The sequence below is a fragment of the Podarcis cretensis genome (assembly GCF_951804945.1).
Source record: "Podarcis cretensis genome assembly, chromosome: 6".
Taxonomy (NCBI): domain Eukaryota; kingdom Metazoa; phylum Chordata; class Lepidosauria; order Squamata; family Lacertidae; genus Podarcis; species Podarcis cretensis.
Window position 1 is genome coordinate 98,520,042 of NC_137175.1, and position 26,962 is coordinate 98,547,003.

Below are 26,962 nucleotides of genomic sequence, written 5' to 3' on the forward strand. Positions count from 1 at the left end.
CTGCGGGACTCCACACACCAAGGAGTGCCGTGGCGACAACTCCCTCCCTAGCGCCACCCTCTGTCCCCGACCTGAGATAAAGGAGCACAGCCATTGTCTGATTGCCCTGGATCCCCACATCGGCAAGGCAGTGGTCCAAAAATTCATGAACAACCATGTTGAAGGTTGCTGACAGAACAGATCTAAGAGAATCAGCAGTCCCAACCCGCCTCAATCCAGCTGTCTATGGAGATCATCTGTTAGGGCGACCAAAGCCGTCTCGGTCCCATAACCAGGGCGAAAGCCGGACTGAAATGGGTCCAGAGCCGATGGGTCCAGAGCTGTTCAGCAACCACTCACTCAAATTACCTTACCCAGGTACGGAAGATTCAAAACCGGGCGGTAATTAGATAGATCTAAAGGATCTACGGGACGCAGGTGGCGCTGTGGGTTAAAGCCTCAGCGCCTAGGGCTTGCCGATCGAAAGGTCGGCGGTCCGAATCCCTGCGGCGGGGTGCGCTCCCGCTGCTTGGTCCCAGCGCCTGCCAACCTAGCAGTTCGAAAGCACCTCCAGGTGCAAGTAGATAAATAGGGACCGCTTACCAGCGGGAAGGTAAACGGCGTTTCCGTGTGCGGCTCTGGCTCTGGCCAGAGCAGCGATGTCACGCTGGCCACGTGACCCGGAAGTGTCTCCGGACAGCGCTGGCCCCTGGCCTCTTAAGTGAGATGGGCGCACAACCCCAGAGTCTGTCAAGACTGGCCCGTACGGGCAGGGGTACCTTTACCTTTACCTTTAAAGGATCTACAGGTTTTTTCTTTAAGAGCAGACACACCACTGCTTACTTCAACTCCCCTGGGAAAGTCCACGTGCCAAGGGACGGGCACAGGTCAAGGGGGCAAGTGGTGGGCCTTCCAGCTCGGAGACATCTGTCTACATTGGCAGGGGGTATCCGATTGAAGTGGTCCAATACTGGACCTGAGGACAGTCGAGGAGCCTCCAATTCTGTTACCAAATTGGAAGGGAGGTCACAGCGGAGCAGCAAGACTTTCTCCGCAAAAAAGCTTGCAAATGCCTCACACCTGTGGGTCAAATTCGTATTTAAATTTGGCTGTTCCTCTAGAGTTGTAATGACCTAATTATTCTAAAAAGTTGCGCTGGGTGAGAGCTAGCAGTTTATTACGGTTTATTATGTTCTGATGCCCTACTTACACCCCCCCCCCCATTGTCATGCTACGGAAGCAGCTGAGCCTGCCTCACATTATTTTGAGGATAAAAGGAGAGTACTCATGTATGGCACCTTGAGGTGGGATCTAAAGGTAATTAGAAAAATAGCTTCCTAAACACTTCTGAGAGCTCCAAAATCTGAATCATACAACTAGTTTTTACTGCGTTTTACAAAATAGTACAAAAACTTGCAATAAAAATTGAATTATAGCCTGTGCTTACAAACAATTCTTCACTTGCCTCAAGTCACTGATTTTTTAAAAACCTCATGCACCCATAGTCACTAGTGCCTGATTTCTCCAGCAGACATGCTCAAAGGGATCTGCTATAGTGTGAAGCGCTCCATTTTCCCATCAAAAGTAAGTACCGGAGACCATCTTAACAGTTCCAAAAATCCAATGGGTTCACTACTGGATGTTTTACTCTTCATTTCTGTCATGTACAGTAGTCAGTTACTTTTCACTTTCACTTCTGGCATGGGCTCTGCAATCTTGACATGGTATGGTTCAAGCTCTTCTGGGGCAATGTAATCTGGAGAATTGCACATCAGGTCTCTTCCCTTGAACGATTTGGGGAAGGCAATGACATCTCGGATACTTGCAGCTCCTACTAGAAGGCAAATCAGCCTGTCAAGTCCTAAAAGACAGACACTGAATGTTAGTGGCAGCATCAAATTTCAATGGGCATTGGGAAGATTAGTCTGGCTGTGAGGCCATTCTTCCATAGCACCAAAACCTTTCCATGACCAATATATATTGTGCAGGCAAACAATAATGCTAAATAAAATGACTCGAGTATAATAATGTTTGATTTTGTCACCAGATGTGTGGCCTCTAACAAGCAGCACATTTGGAACTACAGTGGTGCCCCGCAAGACGAATGCCTCGCAAGACGGAAAACCCGCTAGATGAAGAGACTCGCGGAACGGATTCTTTTCATCTTACGAGGCACCACTGTGTTTGTTTCAAGCTCTGCTTCTAGCAACAAAACAGACTGGAAGTGTGGATGAACATATGTAGATCTTGTGTTCATTGTTCTTGGTGTGAGGGCTTTCCCATCCAGGATGGCTGTTGGCTGCAGTTCTATTCAGGAGATTCAGAAAGTGGTTTTGCTTGCACTTGGGAGTCTAACTAGCAAACATATTTGAGGTGCAGATTAAATGACTGAGGGCTTTTGCAGCAATGTGGTGATCTAGAGCACTTGGATTATGTGCAAATTTTCCTAAGGTGTAGAATCTGCAATCAGACTTTTTAAAAGAGTACCTTGTATGTATAATACATTTTTTTTTGCGTTAAAACAACATGCTTTTCTGAACTGACTTTGACAAGGGTGAAGTTAGTGCACACACACACACACACGTGCCCAGGTAATAAAATAGCCCACAGCGAAATCAGATTGCCACAAATGCTGCTCATCCAAACGTGCTTTTCTTACAGACTGCAACTGGGGCATGGTGGAAGGCTAGATTAATTCAGGAACTGTTAGTTTAGTCACTCTAGCATCAGGGTATGTGTAATGTATCAATGGAAAGTAATATTAGTGTTGATGGTCAGTGTTAATTGTGATTCAAGTAAAAGCAGATACTGACCTAATGCTATTCCTCCATGGGGAGGTGCGCCACTGTCCAGTGCTTCAAGCAGGTGAGAAAGCAGCTCTGTGTCCTCCTAGAAAAAAACAAGTATTAATAACCAGCATGACTTAAAGGGCCAGACTTGGTAAACCTGCTTTCTAATTCCTGCTCCCCCGCCCCCACTTCCGTGAGCATGTGTGGCTCAGCTCAGATTTTCTCAGTCTAAGTGTGAAACACAGGGAATTCACTTGTGAGCTGCAATCTGCATAGTCCTCTTCTCCCTCTTCTGATGAAGCAGGCTGCTGCCGAACAAGAACAATTGTGCAACAACTAAGCATGCAGACTAGCTGGTTGATACCATCATATATTGGTTGAAACTCGCTGTGAAATCCAATAGGATGAGGAGCAGTGTATGATTGAATGTTTTAAATAATATGCAGAATCACTTTTGCTATTACCTTCAGCACTGTCTCAAGAATGAAACGCTGCAGCTTTGCGCTGTGTATTCGAATGGAGCCACCTCCAATCTCATTACCATTAAGCACCAGATCATAGTGCTGGCCGCGGACCTGGAAAGAACAGAAAGAGAATTAGACTATATACTTCTCTTTGTACCCTTTGCATCTGTGTGAAATACAATCTCTCCTGAGAGTGCTATTGAACTAGGTGGAAATTTGCTTAGAGACAGGGTAGATAGAAATTGGGGGTCCAAAGACCCAAGTAACTGGTAATTCCACAGTATCACACACTTCTACATTTCCCCAGTTCTACCACTGCTGCTACATTTCTAGACTAGGTAAAAGGTAAAGGTACCCCTGCCCGTACGGGCCAGTCTTGACAGACTCTAGGGTTGTGCGCTCATCTCACTCTATAGGCCGGGAGCCAGCACTGTCCGCAGACGCTTCTGGGTCACGTGGCCAGTGTGACAAGCTGCATCTGGCGAGCCAGCGTAGCACACGGAACACGCCGTTTACCTTCCCGCTGGTAAGCGGTCCCTATTTATCTGCTTGCACCCGGGGGTGCTTTCGAACTGCTAGGTTGGTAGGCGCTGGGACTGAACGATGGGAGCGCACCCCGCCGCGGGGATTCGAACCGCCGACCATGCGATCGGCAAGTCCTAGGCGCTGAGGTTTTACCCACAGCGCCACCCGCGTACCACTGCTCAAAACACAAGGTTTATGAAAACAAACATCTATTAAAAACCAATTTTTAAATTGTAAAGCATTATCCAGCAAAAGTTAAAAACCAGTGAATTACAACAGACCACTGCAATTAATGGGTTGAAAGCGCAGGTCATTAAAATAAATCCTATAAATCATCAGTGCATGATGCCACCTCTATTTTCCTTCAACTGTAAGGCTGACACATCTCTGGTTTCCTTGTATCTCTCCATGCTTCTCAGGAAGCACCTGAGTTTTCCATTTACACACCTCTCAACAGTAGTGTTCTTGCTCCTATCTTGTAGGTAGATTCCAAAAGGTGGTGCTGGCAAGGATTACTATTTGGCTTCTTGGGTGTTAGGCTTACAAATTCCTATGCTGCACACTATGTAACCAATACAGGAAACTGCTTGGTAAGATCTTCTGGAGATTTGGGGGTGAAAGCTCACCATAGTGCAATGAAGTTCCTGAGTGCCTGGATGGAATCAATAAATCCAGGTAAGACAGAATTATTTAGGGATTCAGGAAGTTATGGATCCACCTGTCCGAGTTGGTGACGTATCTCATTGAAAGAAAAATGGGCTGGAATGTACCAACGGCAAAAGTAAAACCAACTTAATGTTAGCTATTGAAAACTAGCTGCAATAAAAATGCTTTGAACTATGGTGAATACTAGCTCCATCAGAGACAGAAATCTGCTCAAGGGAGTGGAACAATCCTCCAAGGCTGCTTTGCCTTTCCTTTTCTAACCCTGCATGGCTTCTTTGAATACACTAAACAAAAACCAAAAAAGGCACCAAGTCACCTTGGCAGGATCTGTATAGAGGAGGTGCTCATCAGAGGGGTGGGGGGCAGTGAAGGGATGGTGAGCTGACTCCAACTGCCTGGGGTTTTCTTCTTTCCGGAGGAAAAGGGGGAAATCCACCACCCATAGGAAATGAAAGGCAGAGGGGTTGCGAAGAGACAGGCCTCTTGCTTCCAGAAGATCAGCAGCCTCCAAGCGCAACTTTCCCAATGTAGAACACTAAAAAGAACCGGGGACGGGGGGACGGGACAGAGAGATAAAGACTAGCTTAAGGCGACAACAATCATATTCTACACTTTATTTTATTTAGTGAATAACAGAGGCAGATAAAATTTAGTGGATTACATTCTTCACTTAAGACTTCTTGGATTAAACTTACATTTCTTCAAACATCAAAAAAGGTAGAAAACACTTTCTAATATAAAACAGCTGCTATTTAGCCATCTTGCATCCAAGTTATCTGACAATGAGTTTGTACTTCCTACTTTAAAAATTCTCAAAACTGCATTACATTGATATATAACACATGGTCTCTGTTTTATAAGGAGTGCCTCAGCTATAAAGCCATCCTTTGGCTCTATGAGAGAAATGGGAAACATTCTGACCTCGCAGATGATCTGGGGGAATTAGTCAAGGTTTTAAAAGTCTTACAGCAGAGTAGGAATAAGGAACTTTCCACTCATCAGTCTAAACACAGCTGGAGAGCTGTTAAGGTTGTGGAAGTCATCATATATGGTACTTAGGCTATGTTCAGCTTTGAGGAATTTAAATATTTTATATCCTGCCTTTCCATTCCAAGGTGTCTAACACGCTTCTAACAATAATGTGTTTTAACATACTAATGGAAAACTGCACATGAAACAGATTTACAAAAGGGGAGTGGGAAAACCTGAAACTGGTTATGCAATAGGTACATCAGAACTGAACAGCCTTTGTTTGCTGTCTAAACACCACCAAGGAGGTGGGCCTGCCAAATCTTCTGCTGATCTGAAACAGCTGATCAAGCAGAAAACTTGACAGTAATTATGCTGATGAGAACAATAAAAGACTTGGGGACCCAATATTCTCCTTACCACCATCATAATAAACTTTATTGCACTAGCCAAAGGCTATGGCATCATTCACAATGGGAACAAAAAGAAAAGCAACAATAAGCATAAAAACCATAAAAACATTAGGCACTGCAGATACAATAAACCACGATCACTTCTCCTAAAAATTATTTGTTGCATACGATAGAATAGCAGGGGGTTCTCATATAGAATGTGCCAGCTTAAATGTCCGAATCACCTTTGCAATTGACCGCTATTTTATCTAGTTCTTTTCTCCTGATCTTAGCTGCCAAGGCATATAGGGCTACTTTATAAGTTACAAAGTCAAATATTCTGTTTACCACTTTCTCATGCTCTCCAGCTGCCAGCAACACGACGTCATCCACATTGGCCTGAACTGCTCTGACAAGCTCCAGTTTTTGTTCTTCATTCAGGAACTTACCAAGTGCGGACTTCATGCTGCCATCAGACCTCAAAATGAAGTGCAATATTCCCTGTTCAGGAGAGAAGGGCAGAAGGGAAACTTAGGCAGTTCCTGAAAAAGCAAGTAGATACAATTAGGCCAAATCCATGTCAGCAATGAACACAACTGACAAAGGTTTAATAAAAAAAAAAAAAAAAACCCAATTTTATATAGCCATCATTTGCTTGCGGGCTTTCTGCAAAAGAATGACCATATTCCTGAAAGCACGGAAAGGAGGCAAGGTAGGGAGCAAACTGAAGAAGAGGAGACACAAATGGTAATCATAATTCTAAAGCAGTTACCATTGTGGTGTGGAAAGGCCTGGCACAGCTCAATCCAACTCCCCAGAATACTTCAAACCCCAAGTGTTACCTGATAAATTTCAGATACTCTATTTCCCATGAGCAAAGACACAGGAAAATAGCTCTGAAATCCTGCTACACAACTCCACACTCAGCTATGCAGCTCCTTATGCACCTCAGGTGCACGTTCTTGTTCTGGGGTTGGTGGCCAAGATGCATGGTCTAATAATGTTTGAATATTTTTATTTAATGCAAAGACTGCAAACACTAGCAAATGCCTTTCTGGATCAGATTTGGGTGCAGCATTTTATCTCCAACCAACTACTTCTTGCAGAGCAGAGCATGATGGCGATACTCATTCCACATTCCTCATCCCCAGCATCCAGGGATCAAAATCATCAAATATGATCACTTATGGCTAGTAGTCCTGGGACAGACCTGTCCTCAGAGCTAATATTGATCTTGTTCTCACTTAATTTTGATCTTGTTCTCACATATTGTTTGCATTCAACTCTCTTATCTTCTCTTTTCAAATTAACACCAGCGGATGAACAATCAATTCATGGGAAATTCCTCCTGCTCCAGCTTCACTGAAAGGAATGAGAGCTGAGCAACATCACATCTCATGCAGTTTAGAAGAAATTAGTGTCCTACCTCGGGTTAACTATGCTTCAGGTTGAGCACTTTCGGGTTGCGCTCCGCAGTGACCCGGAAATAAGGGAACGTGTTACTTCCAGGTTTCGCCGCTTGCGCATGCGCATACTGTCAAAATGACGTCACGCACATGCGCGGAAGTGACGAATCGTGCCCCATGCATGCGCGGGTTACGTTCACTTCAGGATGCGAATGGGGATCCGGAACGGATCCCGTTCGTATCCAGAGGTACCACTGTACTGATGGAAGTGGAAGTTTCTGTGCCTTACCTGGTTAAACTGGGATTTTGCCAATTCATTTAATGACTCCAAATCTTTATTCCGAAGATGTTTCTAAATAAAAGATAACAACAGAGAAGAACAGATCATTCAATTAAGCCTATATACTCTGAAGGCATTATTATTACCTTTATCTGTTTTTTCCTAAAATTATGCTGAGTGGTGGTGGTTAATGCTCCATATTTTATTAAACTTTTTCACATTGTGTTTTAAAACTCCCCATGTTACACTTTTACAAGGAATCAATTACCTTATAAAAGCAATATGCAGAATACAAAGCAAGATAGCTGAACGAAAACTAAAAGAGAACAACAACAAAATGTAAGGAAAGTAAACTTGTAATGAATATAGTAATTTCTGGCAAAGAAAACTTTGGCAATTCTTAGGTACAATAAAAGCACAGCCACGACAGTGCAAAAATTTTATTTAATGTGTGCAGGTTTAATGAATAACCTCTCTCGGATACCATCAACATGAGAGAAAAAAGGCAAGTATTTGAAAGTCCTCTATTTGCCTGAGCTCCTGCAAATTTAAACTGTTAAGAAAGTTTCTCCATTATTGGAAGAACTGCGGTGTTCAACCTCCCCACTATATGAAAGTGTAACAACAGTGACACAGCCAAGTGACACACACCAAATTCCAAGGGCTCCCAAGTAGACCACTAGATACCTACCTTGCCCTGACATAACATAGGGCCACAGGTTCTCCCCTGGTGTAGGACTTGAATTACTGAGACCTCAGTTCAGCCATCAGGTGGCTCTGGGTTAATTACCATTAGTCTACTGGACAGCATAGTCTACGTCTTTGGTTTGTTATGAGTATAACATCATATAGACCATGTAAATCATTACTGTAGATATACTTTAAAAAAAACCCCAACTACATTGTAAACAACCTTGAGCACTCCCATTAGAATGTGGGGTATAAATAGGCTCAACAAACAACAATACATATGCACTATCCTGAGCTTCTTGGAGGAAGGTTTGGATAAAGATAGGATAATTCCACACCCTCTTTTTCCATAAGTAAAGACTTGTGATTGATACGACCGTAGGGGGGGCACGCGCCATAAATCGCTGAACAAATAGTAAACCCGCAAGCGTTAACTCCATCTTTCCTTCTTGAAATCGTGTGCGAATAAAGGACAGAGCGAGGGGCCAGGGCCGAATGCTCCTTTCCCCCCGCGGAGGAAAACGAGCCCGCGATCGACCGCTATCAACCGGGGATCGACCTGTCGATCATGGTCAACCGGTTGGACATCCCTGGTATACGCCATAAAGCAATTAACAAGAAAACACTGCAATCATATTATTTTATGTCCATAAAAATGTTTAAGAACAATATATCTCTCATCATGGATATTTTAAATAGTGTTTTGTGTTCTGTTCACTTTTTATTCAGTCTTTGGTTATAATAAATATAATCATAATCATAATCATAATTTTATTTCTACCCCGCCCATCCAGCTGGGTTTCCCCAGCCACTCTGGGTTGCTTATAATATATCTAAAACATAATAAAAACATCAATCCTTAAGAACTTCCCTAAACAGGGCTGCCTTCAGATGTCTTCGAAAAGTCAGATAGTTGGTTCTACTGTTACTGATCTCTGCACAGGGGAAGAGTCAAGAACCCTTTTGTATGGATGGTATATAAGGAGCAACATTACAAACAACATTTGGAAAAGAGAGCAGAACTACTCACCGCTCCCTGCGGAATGCAAATGGCTCTGACGGTGCCCCGGGGCTCACTGAGAGATTTCTGCAGAACTCCAACTTCTGTGTTCCTGAACACATCAGTGACATCAATGATCTGAGCATTAGAAGTAAGAAGTTGGAGGGTTGTTAAGGCAGCACATGACACATAAGCAAGACAGCCTGCTGAACCACCGCCTTCAAGCACTGCAGAAACAAGCAACCAGCAGGGATGTTGGTGGGTGCGTACACACACTTTGGCCACCAAGAGCTTCTCATTTCTCCACCCCCATGACAACTGCATGCAAGTTGTCAATTTTTGCACAAGCCACAACATTAGTAAAAGTCTTTGTAATCTTTCTAGAGCTACTCTTAGCTGCCCCCCTCCACACCCATTCACAGTGAATCGCAACAGAAGTTTTGGAATAATTCTTCCTAACATGACTCAAGTTCTAACCATGTTAGTCTGTTGCAGCAAGACACCAAAGAAGTACTTGCAGGGGGGGTAGATAGCGGCCTATGCCTAAACTGCCCCCCAAAACAAGTTTAGCCAAATAATGGTCTCCCACCTGGCCACACTGTTGATTTGAACACTGCTGCAAAAATTGTCTTCTGGCCCTTTAAAGACAACAATTTTTTATTGAGGTGCTACATTTTCGTGGGCCACAGTTCAATGATGCACCTGACCAAGTTGACCTTGGGATACTGTAGGAACTAAAAAGATGATTTGCTTTTATGTGGCTCAGATGCTCACTCTTGTTGTGCTTTCCGTCCACATACAGAAACAATGATCATTTAATACAATTTTGAAAAGGCATTTGCACTTGTTGCTTAGAGCAGGTTTACCACCAACTGAGGAAAGCAGTAGGCTACAGCCAGTGTATCTTTCCTTACAGTTACATAAAGCTATATAGTAAAGGATGGTTAAGAAATTTGATTAAAACATACGTAACTATCATACCCGACTCTGTAAACTTTCCTGAACAGGACTTAGTTTCCAGAACACACCTTCATTTCAAAGCGAGTGTCTGGCTTATCGCTCCCATAGGTGGCCAGAGCATCATCATAGGTAATGGATGGAAACGGTATTGTGATGGGTCTCTTCTCCTCAGGCCAGGAATACTGCAGCAAGCCTTCAATTAAAGCCTGAATCCCAGCTTGGTCTGCAAATGACATCTCAATATCAATCTTGAGGGAGGGGGAATTAAAAAGAAAAAAAGGGGGGAATAAGTAACATTCAAAGGCACCATAAGAACTTTATTTTTCCATATCTAAAACTCTTACAAAATAAATATTTATAATTGAAACAAGAGAAGTATCATGGAAGCTAAATTCTGGAAAAGATACAGGTGTTTGAATCCAGGCTCAGTGGCCAGGTGTGCCTTTTTTCAGCTCTGGCTAGCTCACTGGTTACAGCCCCTTTGGGCAGGGGGACGGGGGACGGGACTGACCACTGCACTCCATGCTCTGGTAACTTCTAGACTGGATTATTGCAATGTGCTCTATGTGGTGCTGTGCCTAAAGATTACTCAGAAACTTCAACACGACCAAAGTGCAGCAGCCAGATTATTGGTTCAGAATTCATACCATCTGTTTTAAAACAATTGCACCGGTTGCCAGTTCATTTCCAGGCATGGGTGTAGCCAGGGGAGGCAGGGGGGCAGCTGTCGAACCCCAAATCAAGTAAGTAAATTTGCACCTAGCCACTATACAGTTTTCAACAAATACTGAAGTTGCACCTCTGACTTTTGACACCTGAGATGTATATTTTTACAACCCACCCTAGTTTCTAAGTTGTTAAAATCACCCTGTGAATTTAAGTTGTTTTAGCCCATAATGGGACCTTATGGTGAAGGATATTGAGGTTCACAGCAGCCATTTCAAACTGAAGGATTTGCACTTTGGGGATTTGGCACTGGAGATTCGTTTGTAATATTTCAATGTCACTGCTCCTTGTTGTAACTTAATTATTATTATTTTTTACAATATATACCCTTCAAAGGAACTACACCTCTTACAGTTGGTGGGGATAGGATTGTAGACCAATGCATTTATTACTGTGTAAGCTTTCAGGTTCTACGGTCCACTTTATCAGATGCACCTGAAGCTTACATTAGGAAACCTTCCTTACAGCAAATTAATCTGCCCATGTGTGAAAAGCTCCCAGGGAATATTTTGCCAAAGTTCTTATCACGCAGTAATTGGCACTTGACACACCTTTACTTTTTGGCTTGGTCCTTAATGTGTTTTTCGGATGTTAGAAATTACTGTTTTAAACACTGTAGCAAAAGGACATTTATGTTACAAAAAGATCATGTCTTGTACCTGCTGTACAAGTTGTGCCGATCACGTGTCCAAGATTTCCTTAGAGCTTTTAAATCTTATATCAAATTGTAAAAAATACATAGCAAAGGATATAAATTACCTGAGTGAATTCAGGCTGCCTGTCTGGCTTGGAACCTTCATCTCGATAGCAGCGGGCCACTTGGAAGTACCTGCCATTGGAATTGAAGGTCACCACTGTCACCATTCTGCTTACAAAGTATTAATAGCATTTTTTCCAAAGACATTCACCAGCGGCAGGCAGAAGGAAAGAGCTGCTTGAGTAGTGGCTATGATAACTAGCACAAAGCTAGTGGACACAGAAGAGAAGGAATAATCAGTGGTCAGAGGAAGGAGGTTTATGCATGGGTATTTTTCATGACTGTTGAACCAGTACTCAGTGCTCCACACACTTTGGCTTGATTATTTGTCAAGTCCTAATTTGGTGTCAGCACTGACCTGTCCCCAGAACAATTCCTCTGCACTGCCAAAGAAAGCTGGGGGGAGAGAAGAGAAAAGGAGATTCTCTGCCACACTGCTGAGGTTTGTGTCTCTACTGCTGCTTCTGTTGGCCTTACAACTCAGCAGTGCAACTGCTCCACCAACTCAGGAGACAGCGGGGGGGGGGGTCTCACACTGCTATGAGCAGAGGCCCTTTTGTCCAGGGGTCCTTTACCTTTACCCTTTACCTTGCCAAAAGCACCAGGAGAATGCACTCCTGCTGAGCAGATTTGCAATGGCTTGTCCTCAGGTACTAGACAATGCCAACTTTATTGTGAACCCTATTCTTCCTATTAGGGTGGTGTCAGTTTCTGTGACAAGTAACTTCTGCTGCCCAACCCGCACCCCACTCTAGGGAACAGGGTTTCCATTCCCCGATGTAGGAGGAGACACTCGTGTAACATTCCTTTTACCAGAAGGTTCCCAAGAAACTCACCTGTCCAGGCCTCCTACCATCAATAGCTGCTTAAACTGCTGAGGACTCTGGGGCAGAGAGTAAAACTTCCCAGCCTCTCGTGAGGGCACCACAAATTCCTTTGCACCCTGGTATTAAAAGAAGGGTAGAACAGCAGGAATTGCAGTGACTTTAAAATTACATAAACTTATACTTCAGATCAATAAGCCACAAAACAGGTCCCCAAATATTTTTTGCCTCCACCAAGCTCCCTTTGAAAGATTCAACACCCTCCCACAGCATTTACCTTGGAAATGGAAACCCACTAATGCACTTTGCCCACCAAACCCAAATCATGTCTCCTGCATGTCACAGTTGTTGCCATGCAGTAACGCTAATTGTCAGTACTAATGTGGGTTCCTAAAACACACCAGAGGCAAATAAACATGTAGTATTTATTTGCAATGGTCGAGCAGGTTCTTCTTCTGCCCTTAGAACCCAGTTTCACATCTATTGGCACCAAACAATCTGCCCTGATAAACATGTTAACCTTAGTTTCACCTCCCCCCTTGCAACTCAGGTGGGATGTTCACGTCCTCTTTTCAGAAGCTTACACATATTTACAGTTCACCTTTTTAAAATTAAATAACAAACAATAAACTAAAACTGTTTTGTGGTGGAGAAGAAATGGGAGACTGGTGATCTCATGGATGCTGTTGCATCTGTGTTCCCTCTAAGTTGTAACACATTCAGCATCAGAAGGCGACTAGGCTTCTCTGTGATTCAATCTGAAATTTCATGCACACTTGCATGAAGGGGCACTGCATGGCATATGGCTCCACCCGACCCCCATCTACACATTAGCATGGGGCACCTAAGGCAGGGAACACTATGCGTGTAAGTTTCCCTGGCTCCTGAAACCCTGCACAATCATAGATCCATGGTCTGAAGCACTCCTAGAGGCTTCCTGGCTTCAGATGACAGTGGGAGCCACACACCATGGGAGTTGAGGCCAGAGGCACAAAACTCCCCCAATCCACTGAATCATCCCTTCACAAAGCAGGTGTCATGACCCCCCCTGGGATTGAGTGATTGTATTTCTAATCTGCTTTCTACTCAAACAAACCCCAACGTCGCTTGCAAAAATAAATAATAATAACCTAATGGAACATCACAAGTACAGCAGAAAACATAATTAATAAATATCACCAGTAAAACAATCACAATCTATAAAACAATGCTAAGAAAACCAGCAACTAAAAAATAACTTAAACGTGATGCAACTTTGTACACACACTGTTCCACCCACCCATCATACAGGAGGCTTCTGATCTAACAGAAATACCTACAATAGAGCTAAGCTTTAACTTATTAGTTATTAAGTTAAACCCTGTAACTTGTTTTTTTTCAACAAGTGATGTTCAAGACAGTCACCAACAACAGTACGAATACAGCAAAACAGCTGTCACGGGAATATTGAAGGGAAGGCCCCCCTCAACATGTATTGGACCCTTACATCTATTCTTAAACTATGATGTCCAGTTTTATTCGTGCTATTAGTTCTATTCCTGCATTGCAAAGGATTGAACTAGATGACTCTTGGGGTCCCCTTTCAACTCTACAATACTATGATTCTTTGCGATTCAATTCCACATCTCCTGGAGACAAGACTGAAGGTGCAGCTAGCCACTCAGACTGAGTTGTACCTCTGAAAAAGGCTCAGTCTGGGTTTGCTTGTTGTGAAAGCAACACTGGAGCCTGCTCAGTCTGAGCTTCAGGGTGCTCCTTGCTTTGCCTTGTAAGAATCTGACCTCTAATCTGCTTGTCCTTGCCTTATGGCAACTTCCCCCCAACCTGCTCCCCTCCAGATGTTTTGGACTACAATTCCTGTCAGCCCCAGCTGGCAGGGTTAATGGTTGGGGATAACGGGGGTTGTACTTCAAAACATCTAGAGGATGTCAGGCAGGGAATATTGCTTTATGCAAACTGATCCATGTCTTGCCTGAGATTACCTGACCAGAACCTGAACTCAGACTTGCTTGCTTTTTCTTTTCTTCCCTTGTTAAAACTCAAATTTCTGCTAGCATACCAACGCCCTCCTTCCAGAACTCACCCTCTTTTTCAGAACTCAGGATTGAGAGAAAAAATATTTGTTTTGAGGGCAGAGACAGTGGCTTCAAATAATATCTGACACTCTGAAAGAGTAATGGCTGTCTTCATCCTCCCACTTTGATGAAAATCCTTTCTGAATCGAACAATTAGAAACTTTTACAAAGCTATATACACAGAGAAAATACTTACCCCTGGAGTCTTCTTGAATAGTGTTGGCGTTTCCACATCCACAAAGCCTAAAACATATTTCATATATCACTTGTTATTGAGTAAAAGGAGAAAAGAAAAGGGATTACTAAATTGCTGTTATGAGTTAGAAACAAAGGAAGTTGCCTGATACCAGGTCAGACCACTGGTCCATCTACTGTCAACAGTACTGTCAGTTTCATGCAGGGCATATTCCCAGGCCTGACAAGGAAGAGTCAGAGAGCCAAAGCGGGCACTCTACCACTGAGCTAGACCCTCTCTCCACTTCTCTGCACTTCTCTCACCATGACGATTGCAGAGGTATTCCCGCATTCTCATCACCACCTGGGACCTCATTCGTAGGTTGTACTGCATCTGGGCGCTCCGCAGGTCCAAATAGCGATACTGCATTCGCAAGGCCTCGGTTTTCTGAGAAGGGGAAGGGGTTGTAGGTCAGAAGAAAAAACAAGTAAGTGCATGAATGGGAAGCCTATGGGGGGAAAGGAAATTAAAAAGAAATTAGGAAACATCCACATCACATAGCTAAATGGCAACAAATTAGTGCTTTTCTTCACAGCAAAATGGTTCAGACCTCTCCCATATGTAATTTTTCCCATTTTGAAAAATTAATTCTTATTTTTTCACACTATTCAAAAGGTATAATCTCAAATATTTATAAAATTTTGCTCAAATATGAACCCAGACACCAAACGGGTTTAAGAATGTCCTGGAACATTGAGTTAGAATGTGACATAACTGAAAATACTTAGCCATGTGGGAAAAAAAAATCTTCTCATAATGTATCAGCTAAACATAAAGAACTGTCATTAACTGGTGGAGGAAGACTGGAAGAAATTCAAGGACTATCTACAAAAATATTGTAAATTGTATGATTGTTAAGAAAGATGTAAGATTAGCAAAAACATGGCTTCAACAAACTAGTTATAAAAAATATAAATTTAAATCTAATTGGAAGATGAAAAGATAAATTTTGGACAAGTAACATTTTATAATTAAGTTTCGATAAGAGTATGTTAAATCTTAAAATTTGAGATATTAATATTGAAAAATTATATTATATGAATTAAATTAAGTTAATAATTTGCTGGTAAAATTTATGAGTTTAGAAAGCAGGAACAAGGGTTGTGAGAAAGTCCAAAGATGAATATGAAATGTGGAATTTGGGAAAAGATTGTGTTATTACCTATGTATTTTATTGTTAAACTAAAATTTAATAAATATTATAAAAAAAATAAAATAAAGTTGATTCATAAGCGGTACAAGACTCCTAGAAGACTCTTGTATATAAATTCATCTCCACTTCTAAGGTGGTGGAGGGGATGTTCAGAAATTGGATCGTATCTCTTCCTACGGTGCAGCTGTACTGGAGTTCAAGAAATCTGGGCAACATTATACAGAGACACTGATAAGATCTTAAACGGACGTATTACCCCAACTTTTCAATTAGCCTTTTTATATATACGTGATGAGGATAATCAAATTTTGCATAATATTTTGGTTTTGGGGGTCGAACATGCACAGAAGCGCTGAATCGCAACCCGTGCATGCGCAGACGTGCCACTGTGGGTTGCGAATGTGCACCCCGCACAGAAAACGTTCGCAACCCGAGCGTCCACTGTAGTGATGGAGCCTCTTGAATTTCAGTAAGGAAGGCATTCCACCACATGATCATAAGGTCATGGAAGTATTTCTGAAGCCTGATAATCATTCTCACATATTTCCTTTGCTCTCCAGCCGTCGCTAATCGTTCTTTTCAGTTGAAGACAAATTATGGAACATTTCCCCAAAGCTGTTAATTGGAACTGTACATCATCAACACACACTTCTTCCCAAACCTTCTTTCTACAAGATTGGACAGGAGGAAGGTGGGAAGAACAAGGTCACCCAAGAATTTCAAATATGCTTTGTACCAAACAGCCAACCACACAGAAATAAAGAGAAAATCACCTTGGCAAAGTCTTTTATTTCAAAAGGAAGTTTCTTACAGGAGTTCAGGATCTCTACTGTTTTCACCTTAACTTCAATATCACCTGTAGGCAATCTCTAAAAATGAACAAGAAAGAGAAAAATAATCACCACTATTTTTACATACATCCCTGAGATGATGGACCAATAGCTATCTGCGATTGTGCTATACTTTATTATTTTACTGGAATGTTTTTTATTTTTTGTCTCATTAAGCCTATCCAATGGAAAGACAAACTTCTCTTCTCCATTTTGAAGATGGAGGCTTGCCTGGGCTTAAACCACCCGGCCAGCACAGAGACAAGCCAATAGGCCTCACTTCCTGCAGTTCAGCTGGACGAGAAAGGCCAAGGCAGGCTTCAAGCTCCCAGTCACCACTGGGCCAGATTCAACTAATTAATCCCACTAGCAGAAGCCAACACAAAAACTTCTGCTAGCACAACAGAGCTCCCTGCCTCATGTGGGGGATGTTGGGTGAACCCCCAAAAGAGCATGCGGAAGAGAATAGCTGAAATCCTTGCGTTGACAGAACATTCACTTTAGAACAGTGTTTCCCAAAGTGGGTGATGCCACCCCCAGGTGGTGGGGAGCGCTGGAATGATCCAGGGGAGTGGTAGTAGCCTTGGGTGCAATTGGGGGGGCATTGAATAAAACTAAGGGGACAGTGGAAGCATAAAGAAAGAAGAAAATTTTGAAAAACCGTTCCTACATGTTTTATTGGTAGTGTAATGATGTGATGCTTACTGCCAGGTCGGGTGCCGTTGGGGGACAGCGATGCCACCCCTGGATCTGATGCTGGAGGTGAGGGGTTTTCCCGGGCTTAAGTGAACCCTTTTTGGCTTCACCCAGACCCAGAAAGTGGATCACAGCTTGCCTCTCTATTTGGCCAGTGGCAAGCAAATCAGTTAACTAAAAAAACAAATTGACTACAAATAACTAATCACAGTGATATAAGAATGCTGCTGACAAAAATTAGAACCAAACATTAATAAATTGATAGCAGCACACCAGGTTCATCCTTCTCATTAGGATTATTTTTAATGTTATACATAATTTTTTAAAAATATTATCCTTCATTATCTTAATTTTCTGTAATGTGAATGTTACTACGGTTGATTATAATAAAATAATAATAATTTCAAGCCTCAAGGTGTTTTATTTACATCTTTCTTTACTATGTTGTAGGGTGTGGGTAGAAATATAGATACAGTATATAAAAGAACACAAATTTGTCACTGCAACTTTCTGTTCACTTAAAGAAGGTAGATTTCCAGGGGGCAATGAGTATTTTTTTGCTGAAAAGGGGGTGGTAGGCCAAATAAATTTGGGAACTTTTGCTTTAGAATGACAATTAATTCTTCCTCCTGTCTCCTCCCCACTGGGGGTGGGAAGCGAAGGCAGAAATTGGTTTTAGCAGGAAAAACTAACCCTAGCCACTTTGGCCCTACATGGCTTATTTTAAGCATTATTATTAATCATTTCTATAGTGCCATCAAGGTGCAAGGCACAGTGCGCAGGATCCGAAGGCAGGTCTCTGTGCCAAGGAACTTACAATCTAAAATGCAACATGTGGGAAACAGAGAAAGGGGAGGGAAGCAGAAGTTGGCATGGAAAAAATATGTGACTGTTTCAGCTGCATGTGATAAGCTGAGCTGCAGGCAGATACGGGAGCCAGGGGACTAAGCCAAGCAAAGGTCATAGGAAAGGTGGGTTTCGATGAAAGATCTGAAGGAAGGTTGGGATGAAGGTCACACAGAAGCAAAGATCCGCCAGCCTTCCTCTCAACCTTGTTGTTGTCGTTGAGGGAATGGGGGTTGCTATGTAACTGCCAGGGCAATCCTTGCCCACCTCTGCAAATACTGTTCATCACACTGACCAGATAATGGCACTGACACTTGCTGGGGCAAGTGGAAATGGGGCAGCCTACTTTTTAGCAAGCAAGACCAGAAACCTCTGCCTTTAGGTGAGGCTGAAGTCAGGAGGTTACAGCCCTTTATTATCAAATTAGGGCTGGCCGATATAAGCTTTTCAATATCACAGTGCATCACCAGCCCAACATCACAGTTTTGCAATATACTGTTGAAAAAACCAGCTGCATTGGCCTCTGCCTGCAAAGCACCTGGTGAAACTGCCTCAGCTCTCACCCGGAGAACTGAGGCGGTTTCACCCAGGCGCTCACTGGCTGGGACAACGCAGGTTCCCCCTCTCCAGCTGAGACAGTGCGAGTGGACAGAGCATCGTGGCTCCTTTAACTGCTCGCTGCGGGGAGTACCAAGCGCGAACTGGAGGAGGAAAGGGGGGTGGGGGGAGCACGCCACCCTCGGCACCATCAGGGAGGGGGGTACCATTGCGGCCGCCACCCCCCAGCCACACGCTGCGTACCTCCCTACTGTGCCGGGCGCCACGCCCCCAGGACGCCCGCCACACCCCCGCCTGCTTTCCGCCCCCAGTGTCAGAGCGCGCAGCTTCGCCACTGCAAGCACGATCACCCTCAGCCAAGCAGTTTCAAGGACCCCCCACCTCGCCACTGGCTCACGGAAGCCAGCGCTGGGCTGAGGGCTCCTTTTTAACTGCTCGGCTGAGGTAAGGACAGCTTCACATTCCTCAGTCGAGTAGTTTAAAGATGCAGAGGGAGGAAGAAGCTGTATCGGCGCATCGTATGAGGGCAGAGTGTGATGGCAGTTTCAAACAGCAATATATTTCACTCACTGCTCCTGAGTCCCTCTGGTAGCAGTGCCGCTGGAGGAAGGAACTCTAGCAGACACTACTAGCCAGTGCTTTTTTTCTGGGGGATGCAAGGCACACATACCCCTAAACATTTTGTGAATCTAAGTTTGGCCTCATTGAGGGGCAGTATTTCAATAGGAGTAGAAAAACGAGAGTACCACTAAACATTTTTTTAAAAAAAGCACTGCTGCTAGCAGAGGTACTCAGGAGCTGTGGCAGTTTCACCAGCGATCTACCGAGGAGTGAAGCTGACGTCACGGTCTGCTCCTCATACCGATCCTGGGCGATATATCAATATATTGGCCAGGCCTTTATCAAATATCATAGCAGTAAGTGGCAAAGCAATACAAATCCAGACCCACACTTCCCAAACCCAAACACTGTGTCACATGTGAGGAGACATTTCAGCTTTCGGGAAACAGTTTGCAGTGTCTTGAAGTGGCCAAGTTACACTGAGATAAAATTAGAGGGAGATTCTCCTTAAAGTACTCACGGGGTTTGTCTGTCCTGGAGGCCGGGGGACAACAGTTCCAGTCAGCCTCACTACAGATTCAACTGGAGTGTCATACAAGATCTTCCTCAAATGGGAAGCTGCCTGCAGAAAGATGGAAACAACACATAAGATTGCACAGGTACAACGTTTAGGAGCACGGATTTAGAACTGATGAGCTACCTTAGTAGTGGCCAATTTCAGTACTGCAGTCTAATATTAGGCTTCTCTGCCAAAGCAGAATTTGCACAGCCCACAAATTCACAAGCAAGAATGAATTATCCTGCTGATGAATTCTATATTAAGATTATAAGAAGTGATTTGCTGAATCAGATCAAATCCCACCTAGTCCAGCACTCCTTTCTAGAATCCTGGGCAGTAAGCATAGAGCTGGTTCGTAGTTTCTGCGGGTGCTTAGCCTGCATAAATGACCCCCTTTTATCCTACTTGAAATGAGAAGAAAAAGGCAGGCAGGCAGGCGAGATAAACAGCAGACTGTGATTTCTACCTTTAAACAAGTCACATTCAGCTTCTGCTCTTCCTTTACCTTACTGCTAAGCTCACTTCCCTGCATTATCCTTGTAGGCCAGCGGTTCCCAACTCCCCTGATCCCAGACCACTTGAAAGTTGCTGAGGGCCTTGCTGAGATCATCAGATGGTTTTTCTGCCTGCCGTAGCATTTGTAATACACTGTGCTAGATGTTGTACGATTTTTAATTGTACAGTGGTACCTCACGTTACAGACGCTTCAGGTTACAGACTCCGTTAACCCAGAAATATTACCTCGGGTTAAGAACTTTGCTTCAGGATAAGAACAGAAATTGTGCTCTGGCAGCGGGAGGCCCCATTAGCTAAAGTGGTGCTTCAGGTTAAGAACAGTTTCAGGTTAAGAACGGACCTCCAGAATGAATTAAGTACGTAACCCGAGGTACCACTGTATTTTATTGCTTCTTTTAATGCTTATACAGTGGTGCCCCGCAAGACGAATGTCTCGCAAGACGGAAAACCCGCTAGACTAAAGGGTTTTCCGTTTTGGAGGTGCTTCGCAAAACGAATTTCCTATGGGCTTGCTTCGCAAGACGAAAATGTCTTGCGAGTTCCTGCGGGTTTCTTTTCCTTCCCCCCCTTTTTCTAAGCCACTAAGCCGCTTATCAGCTGATCCGCTAAGCCGCTAAACAGCTGATCCGCTAAGCCGCTTATCAGCTGATCCGCTAAGCCGCTAAACAGCTGATCCGCTAAGCTGCTTATCAGCTGATCCGCTAAGCCGCTAAGCTGCTTATCAGCTGATCCGATAAGCCCCTAAGCCGCTAATAGCGCTAATCCGCTAATGGCTTGCTTCGCAAGATGAAAAAACCGCAAGACGAAGAGACTCGCGGAACGGATTCTTTTCGTCTTGCGAGACACCACTGTACATTTCATAGAATTCGAACTGTAACACAATATAATATACAAATAAAAAACAATACAAGAATCCCAAAGCCCTTTTCAGGCACTGTTTATGTGTTTAAGTGTATTCATAACACCAATAAGGGCACCAATGATAATACTTTTCTTTTAAAATGAGCACAGAATATAAGCAAAAATAACCTACTTATGATTGTATATTCATTGATAAATCTTGTGTGTAGTCACACAGAATGAACATCTATATGTCGTATGTCCACTTGTAAATGATCAGAAGTAGTTATGGGAAATCAAGTTTGCTGTTACATATTCAGAATCACAATGCCTGCAATGTGTTATGTTTGAATAATTGCAATGCTTGGTGGGCAACATGACAGACGACAATAAATCATTTCACCAGTGCAACTGCAGAAGCAAGCCTTGATAGCTCACCTCATCCTGAGGTATGATAATCTGGGTGAGTCCTTGGAAGTCTCTCAAAACCACAAACTGCTGCTGTCTAATCACAGGAGACACAAACAGAAATGTTTATAACACTTCAGGTAAAACCTCTACATTAGAGAAAGTTTAAATGAGGTCAGTTTACATATGCAGATAAATAATATAATACAGAGTTCCTGAGGGTACTACTTCATGCTCATGTCTAAGAGAAAAGAAATCTCTGCATATTGAACTTCAGAAAATCAGGGGAAAGGCTATGCTAGGACCTTCTCCCAAAGAGTGAGTCCCAAACATGCTATATCCCACAAGCACAGTCTCCTCTTTCAGAACTGACCATTCAAGTTGGAGTGAAACCACTAGCAACCAAATCAGACTGCTGTAGGAACAAAAAGGATATTGAAAGCCATCAAGAGATCAAGTAGAATCAGCAGAAATGGGTCCAGAAAATCAGTTTCCTCCAACAGTGCTTGGCTAAGGTTAACAATGTGGGAACTGGTACTTAAGTCTCATCTATTTAGAACACTTCAATAATTTTTTTCAGTTCACAGAAGAGATACTAGAATAGATGGACCCTAATTTTGACTCTGGAAAGCAATTCTAATGCTGTTGGCCAACTTAAGGTTTGCCATAACACCTTCAATCTAACAATCCTGGATGCTTTTATTTACCTCTGATATTGAATCCATCCACACAGGGTGACCTCCTGACCTACATGAGCAGAGCGCAATTCCCCACAAGTTTTGGTCCGGGAAACAAAACTATTGACATCTTGTATAGAGAAAAAAACAATTATATTTAATTACATTCATAAGAAAGGTAATACATTTTCAACACAGTATAACATATCATCAAAACAAATTATAGAGATGTCAGTTATGGGCATGAATATTAAAAGCGCAATCCTATATATGTCTACTCAAAAGTAAGTTCCAGTGAGTTCAATAAGGCTTACTAGGGTGGATATTGTATAAATGATGTAAAGAATTAATAAATTGCACATGGTATCTAGATAGCATTTAATGTCAATAGAAAATAAGGATAAAGAAGCTCCACAACAACTAATTCAGGAAACTGGCTTGACAGGGCAAGTTCAAGGGCAGATGAAGATGGAAGAGGTTGGGATTGCACCTTGAAAGATACAGATGGAGAAACCTAAAGTCTTGCATGACCAAAAGTTGCAGTATCGCAAGATTGAATATGATGTGCCTCTGGAAGTGTTTGGAGTTAAGGAAGCTTTTAGCTCTGGCGGGACTCCGGAACGGGTTGACAACTACTTCTGGAACAACAATTTCTTGGATTATAAAATTAACCTGGGGGAGTGGGACTCCGGGGAATGGGCTAGTCTGATGAAAGAAAATGGAGACTATTACCAGTTGGAGTTCCCCGGAAGCCCACCTCCCAAGGAGAAAGGGAAGAAACCACGAAAGAAACCAGCAAGGGATAGGGAAGGCTGTAAGATTAAACAGGAACAAGAAAATCTGCAGAGGGGGCATGGAAGTGACTTAAGAGCCTCGGATATCAGAACACCAAATTGATGGACTGGACGTGAGACTGAAAGGACTGACATAACCCGAAACCAGGAAGAAGGGACGTTGGATAAAAAACTTGAGGAGAATTTCTTTTTATTTTTGGAACTAGCTTGATATTAATGAAATAATTGGGAATTTGCTGGAAAGGAAATAATTGGCGTTAGTAGAAAGGTTTGAGGAAGTTAAGCATAAATATGGTTTAAATTTTGAAATTTTATGGGAAGAAATTTAAGGACTATTTGCAGAAACAGTGTAAAATTAATGGATATTAAAATGAAGTAGGAATGAAACAAAGTGATTTTTAAGAATAAGGTCAAAAAGGAATATGCAAAAAACGGCTTGATAATTAGATGAGAAATAGAATGATAAAATATGTTTTAAGATAAAGAACGAAGATAAAATAAGGAGGGGGAAATTTGCTGAATTAACTATTTGAATTGGAATACAAAGGAGGGAGGTGTGAGGAAGTCATGGAAATAAGTAAATGAATTATAGGACAGAGAAAGAGGGATTTTGTTTTTAATTTGTTCATATTTTTTGTTGTTTTTTTCTGTATTGTGTATCTGTTTTTGTTCCTTTTTTTGGATTATGTAACTTCTTTTTTGTGTTCTTTTTTATCTTTTCTCTTTTTTCTTGGAAATCTCAATATTATTATTTTTTTTAAAAAAAAGCTTACATAATGAAGGAGCACTGCTCGGAGACATAGTGAAGCTTCCTAGCAAAATAGTAACAATTCATTCTATGAGGCATCTTGAAAGAGCTCATAATGAGAAAAAAGAGCAGTCAGTAGGAGCTAGAGGAAATAAATTTAGAACATCCTGGGTATTCCATTTTGTTTGGATGACTACAGACTTATCCTATGGAGAATTTGGCCCATTAATTTAAGCAGGTTTCTACACAATTATAATCTTTAGGGGACAGCTCTAGCTAGAGTTGTGCTGACACTATTTTTCCTCAACCAGAATATCCTGCATCTTCCATTAAACACAGGATACACAACACTAGATCCCAAACACTATCAACAAAATTTTCAAGACATTATTTAAAGTTATAGGGTTTCAATTTTTGGCTGGTCTGAGAAGTCGAAGCTTTATACTAATTGTTGCAATCATCAACACCATCATCTTGTGGTACCCTAAAACACATTTATTGCAGCAGAAGCTTTCGAGCATTAAAACCCCGTCAGATACAATGATCATCTAAATAGGCAGGTATGGTAAATATTCTCCAGAGAAGAAACAGGTGGATCTGTTTGCCTACTGTTTTTTACAAGGAGAACCAATGATCAAACCTATTCAGGGATTTCTCTTTTTCCCCCTCTTATGTTTTTAAGCAGTTCTTTATTTTTAATCTGCAAACTGCCTTGAGTTCCTATCAGGTGTCTGCCTGCCTACTGAGATCAAGCAGGCGGCTTTACTGTACTCCCTTTGGCACCTGCTGCAAACACCTTTCTTTTAGACAAACCTACACAGATGCTTAAAAAAGTTGAGGCAAATCTTAATCCATTTTAGCATTTTGGAAATACAGTGGAACCTCGGGTTGCAAACGTGATCTGTGTGGGAGGCATGTTCGCAACCTGCAGCGCTGCGTCTATGCATGCACGGGTTGCAATTTGGCGCTTCTACGAATGCGTCGAAACCCGTTCTGGTATTTCTGGGTCCAGCGCAGTGCACAACCCGAAAACACGTAACCTGAAGCGTCTGTAACCCGAGGTACCACTGTAGGCTTGTCAATTTTTCCTGTTTTATCTTTTGTAAACTGCTTTGAGAGCCCCCCCCCCGCCAAGAAATCAAGCTGTGTATAAATTTCAATGAAATAAATATTTAAAATAAAAAAAAAGAATAATGATAATCGTATGGGATTACACTCCCTCCGAAGGAGCAGATATGTAACTTGGGGGATACTTCTGGATTCTTTGATGTCACTTGAGGTTCAGGTGGCCTCAGTGGTACAGAGTGCCTTTCCTCAGCTTTGGCTGGTGGCCCAGCTGTGCTCCTATCTGGACAGGGATAGCTCTGGTAACCTCTAATTTAGATTACTTCAAAGTGAATGTGGCGGCCACTGGGACAAGACCACTTCAGCATAAAGGTAAAGGTAAAGGTACCCCTGCCCGTACGGGCCAGTCTTGCCAGACTCTGGGGTTGTGCGCCCATCTCACTTAAGAGGCCAGGGGCCAGCGCTGTCCGGAGACACTTCCGGGTCACGTGGCCAGCGTGACATCGCTGCTCTGGCCAGAGCCGCACACGGAAACGCCGTTTACCTTCCCGCTGGTAAGCGGTCCCTATTTATCTACTTGCACCCGGAGGTGCTTTCGAACTGCTAGGTTGGCAGGTGCTGGGACCGAGCAGCGGGAGCGCACCCCGCCGCAGGGATTCGAACCGCCGACCTTTCGATCGGCAAGTCCTAGGCGCTGAGGCTTTAACCCACAGCGCCACCTGCGTCCCTCACTTCAGCATAGTTCTGTACATTGAACCTGGCCTATCTGCACTGGCTGCCACTTAGTTTCAGGCCCAATTCAAAGTTCTGACTTTGATTTATAAAGTCTTAAAACAGCCCAGGACCACAAGACCTCAAGGACTGCCTCTCCCCATATAAAGCAGCCTGGACCCTGCCACCATCCCCTGAGGCCCTTCTTTGCATGCCTCCTCCATGACAGGTCCCTAGGCTGGCAAGATGGGAGCAGGCCTTTTCTGCAGGGGATTCTGCTGCTTGTGGGATGCTTCCTCCAAGGAGGCTCACCTGGCACCTTCCTTACATGTCTTTCGGTACCAGGCAAAAACATTTCTCTATAACCAGGCCTCTGAGTGATTAAAAAACCTTTGGCCTTTTAAACTGGGGGGGGGGGAGAACTGTTTTTGTTAAAACGGTATGTATTTTTGTGCTTTTATGTAAACCTCCCTGTGATCTTTGGATGAAGCCATGAAGGGCAGTATAGAAATTTATTAAAGAAATAAATATAATTCGTAAGAATCACACGCCGCTGATTGGTAAGAAAAACCCAAACACAGTTTACAAAAAGGTAAAACTGAGAGCAAATTCACAAGCCTACTTTTAAACCTACAGAAGTTTAAGATGCTAAAAAAGGGATCAATATTCACCTAAGCATCTTGGTGGCTCTTGTCTAAGACAGTGTTTCCCAACCTTGTGCCTCTAGCTGTTTTTGAACTACAACTCCCATCATCCCTGACTAGCAAGACCAGTGGCAAGGGATGATGGGAATTGTAGTCCAAAAACAGCTGGAGGCACAAGGTTGGGAAACACTGGTCTAAGCAATACTGTTTTTAGCAGACGCCAAGAGCAGCGCCGCGCCGGCTCCCCCTTTGCCTCCAGAGGCAGCGAGGGCCAGAGAGCGGGCGCCGCCACACGAAGCCCCCCGCTCTCTTCCCGGCGCGGCAAGGGGGCCTTAAGGTGCGGCCCCGCCCTCAGCAGGAGCCCCGACGCCGCCGCCGCCCCCCCGAGGGCGCCACGGACCTGCAGCGCCGGGTGCGCGGAGCGTCGGAGTGCCGCCGGAGACGCGCCTGGCGCCGCCCTGGGCCGCCCCGCCCGGGAAGAGCAGCGAGAGCGGGGCGCGGAGCGGGACCGGCAGCCCGCGCACGGTCCTCCAGAACGCCGGCATCCCTCCTCGCCTTCGCCTCACGCCACGGCCAGGCCCGGCCCCCCCCCCACCCGCTCGTGGTCACGTGAACCGAC

General features: G+C 43.5%; 1 protein-coding gene and 1 long non-coding RNA gene across 3 annotated transcripts in view; one reads left to right on the forward strand and one right to left on the reverse strand.

Moving 5' to 3' along the window:
- Nucleotides 1-23,212, forward strand: part of LOC307218894 — a 32,031-nt gene extending 8,819 nt beyond the window's left edge. Inside the window, exon 9 of the long non-coding RNA XR_013840087.1 lies at nt 23,201-23,212. This is a non-coding gene — a long non-coding RNA (uncharacterized lncRNA). The remainder of the gene's footprint in view (nt 1-23,200) is intronic.
- On the reverse strand, nt 1,344-26,903 carry DARS2 (aspartyl-tRNA synthetase 2, mitochondrial). Of its 2 annotated transcripts, none has more exons than XM_079981386.1 (17): nt 26,744-26,903; nt 22,412-22,511; nt 21,735-21,801; nt 19,902-20,003; nt 16,664-16,759; nt 15,001-15,124; nt 14,699-14,745; nt 12,440-12,546; nt 11,606-11,675; nt 10,189-10,368; nt 9,191-9,298; nt 7,480-7,542; nt 6,133-6,285; nt 4,740-4,958; nt 3,233-3,343; nt 2,793-2,868; nt 1,344-1,840 (listed from the first exon to the last, which is right to left on the reverse strand). In XM_079981386.1, the coding sequence occupies exons 1-17, from the start codon at nt 26,886-26,888 to the stop codon at nt 1,653-1,655; spliced, it is 1,956 nt and encodes a 651-aa protein (XP_079837512.1). In that variant the 5' UTR covers nt 26,889-26,903; the 3' UTR covers nt 1,344-1,652. The 2 variants fall into 2 exon arrangements, with proteins under 2 accessions (XP_079837512.1, XP_079837513.1); XM_079981387.1 differs by lacking the exon at nt 1,344-1,840 and adding an exon at nt 2,165-2,334.
- Between the last annotated feature and the right edge of the window lie 59 nt (nt 26,904-26,962).

Coding starts and splice junctions, on each gene's coding strand:
- DARS2 (XM_079981386.1), bottom strand. CDS start 26,888: ATGCCGGCGTTCTGGAGGACCGTGCGCGGGCTGCCGGTCCCGCTCCGC. Junction 21,802..22,411: donor GGATGGATTCAATATCAGAG/GTAAATAAAAGC, acceptor TCCTGTGATTAG/ACAGCAGCAGTTTGTGGTTT. Junction 14,746..15,000: donor ATACCTCTGCAATCGTCATG/GTGAGAGAAGTG, acceptor AATATGTTTTAG/GCTTTGTGGATGTGGAAACG.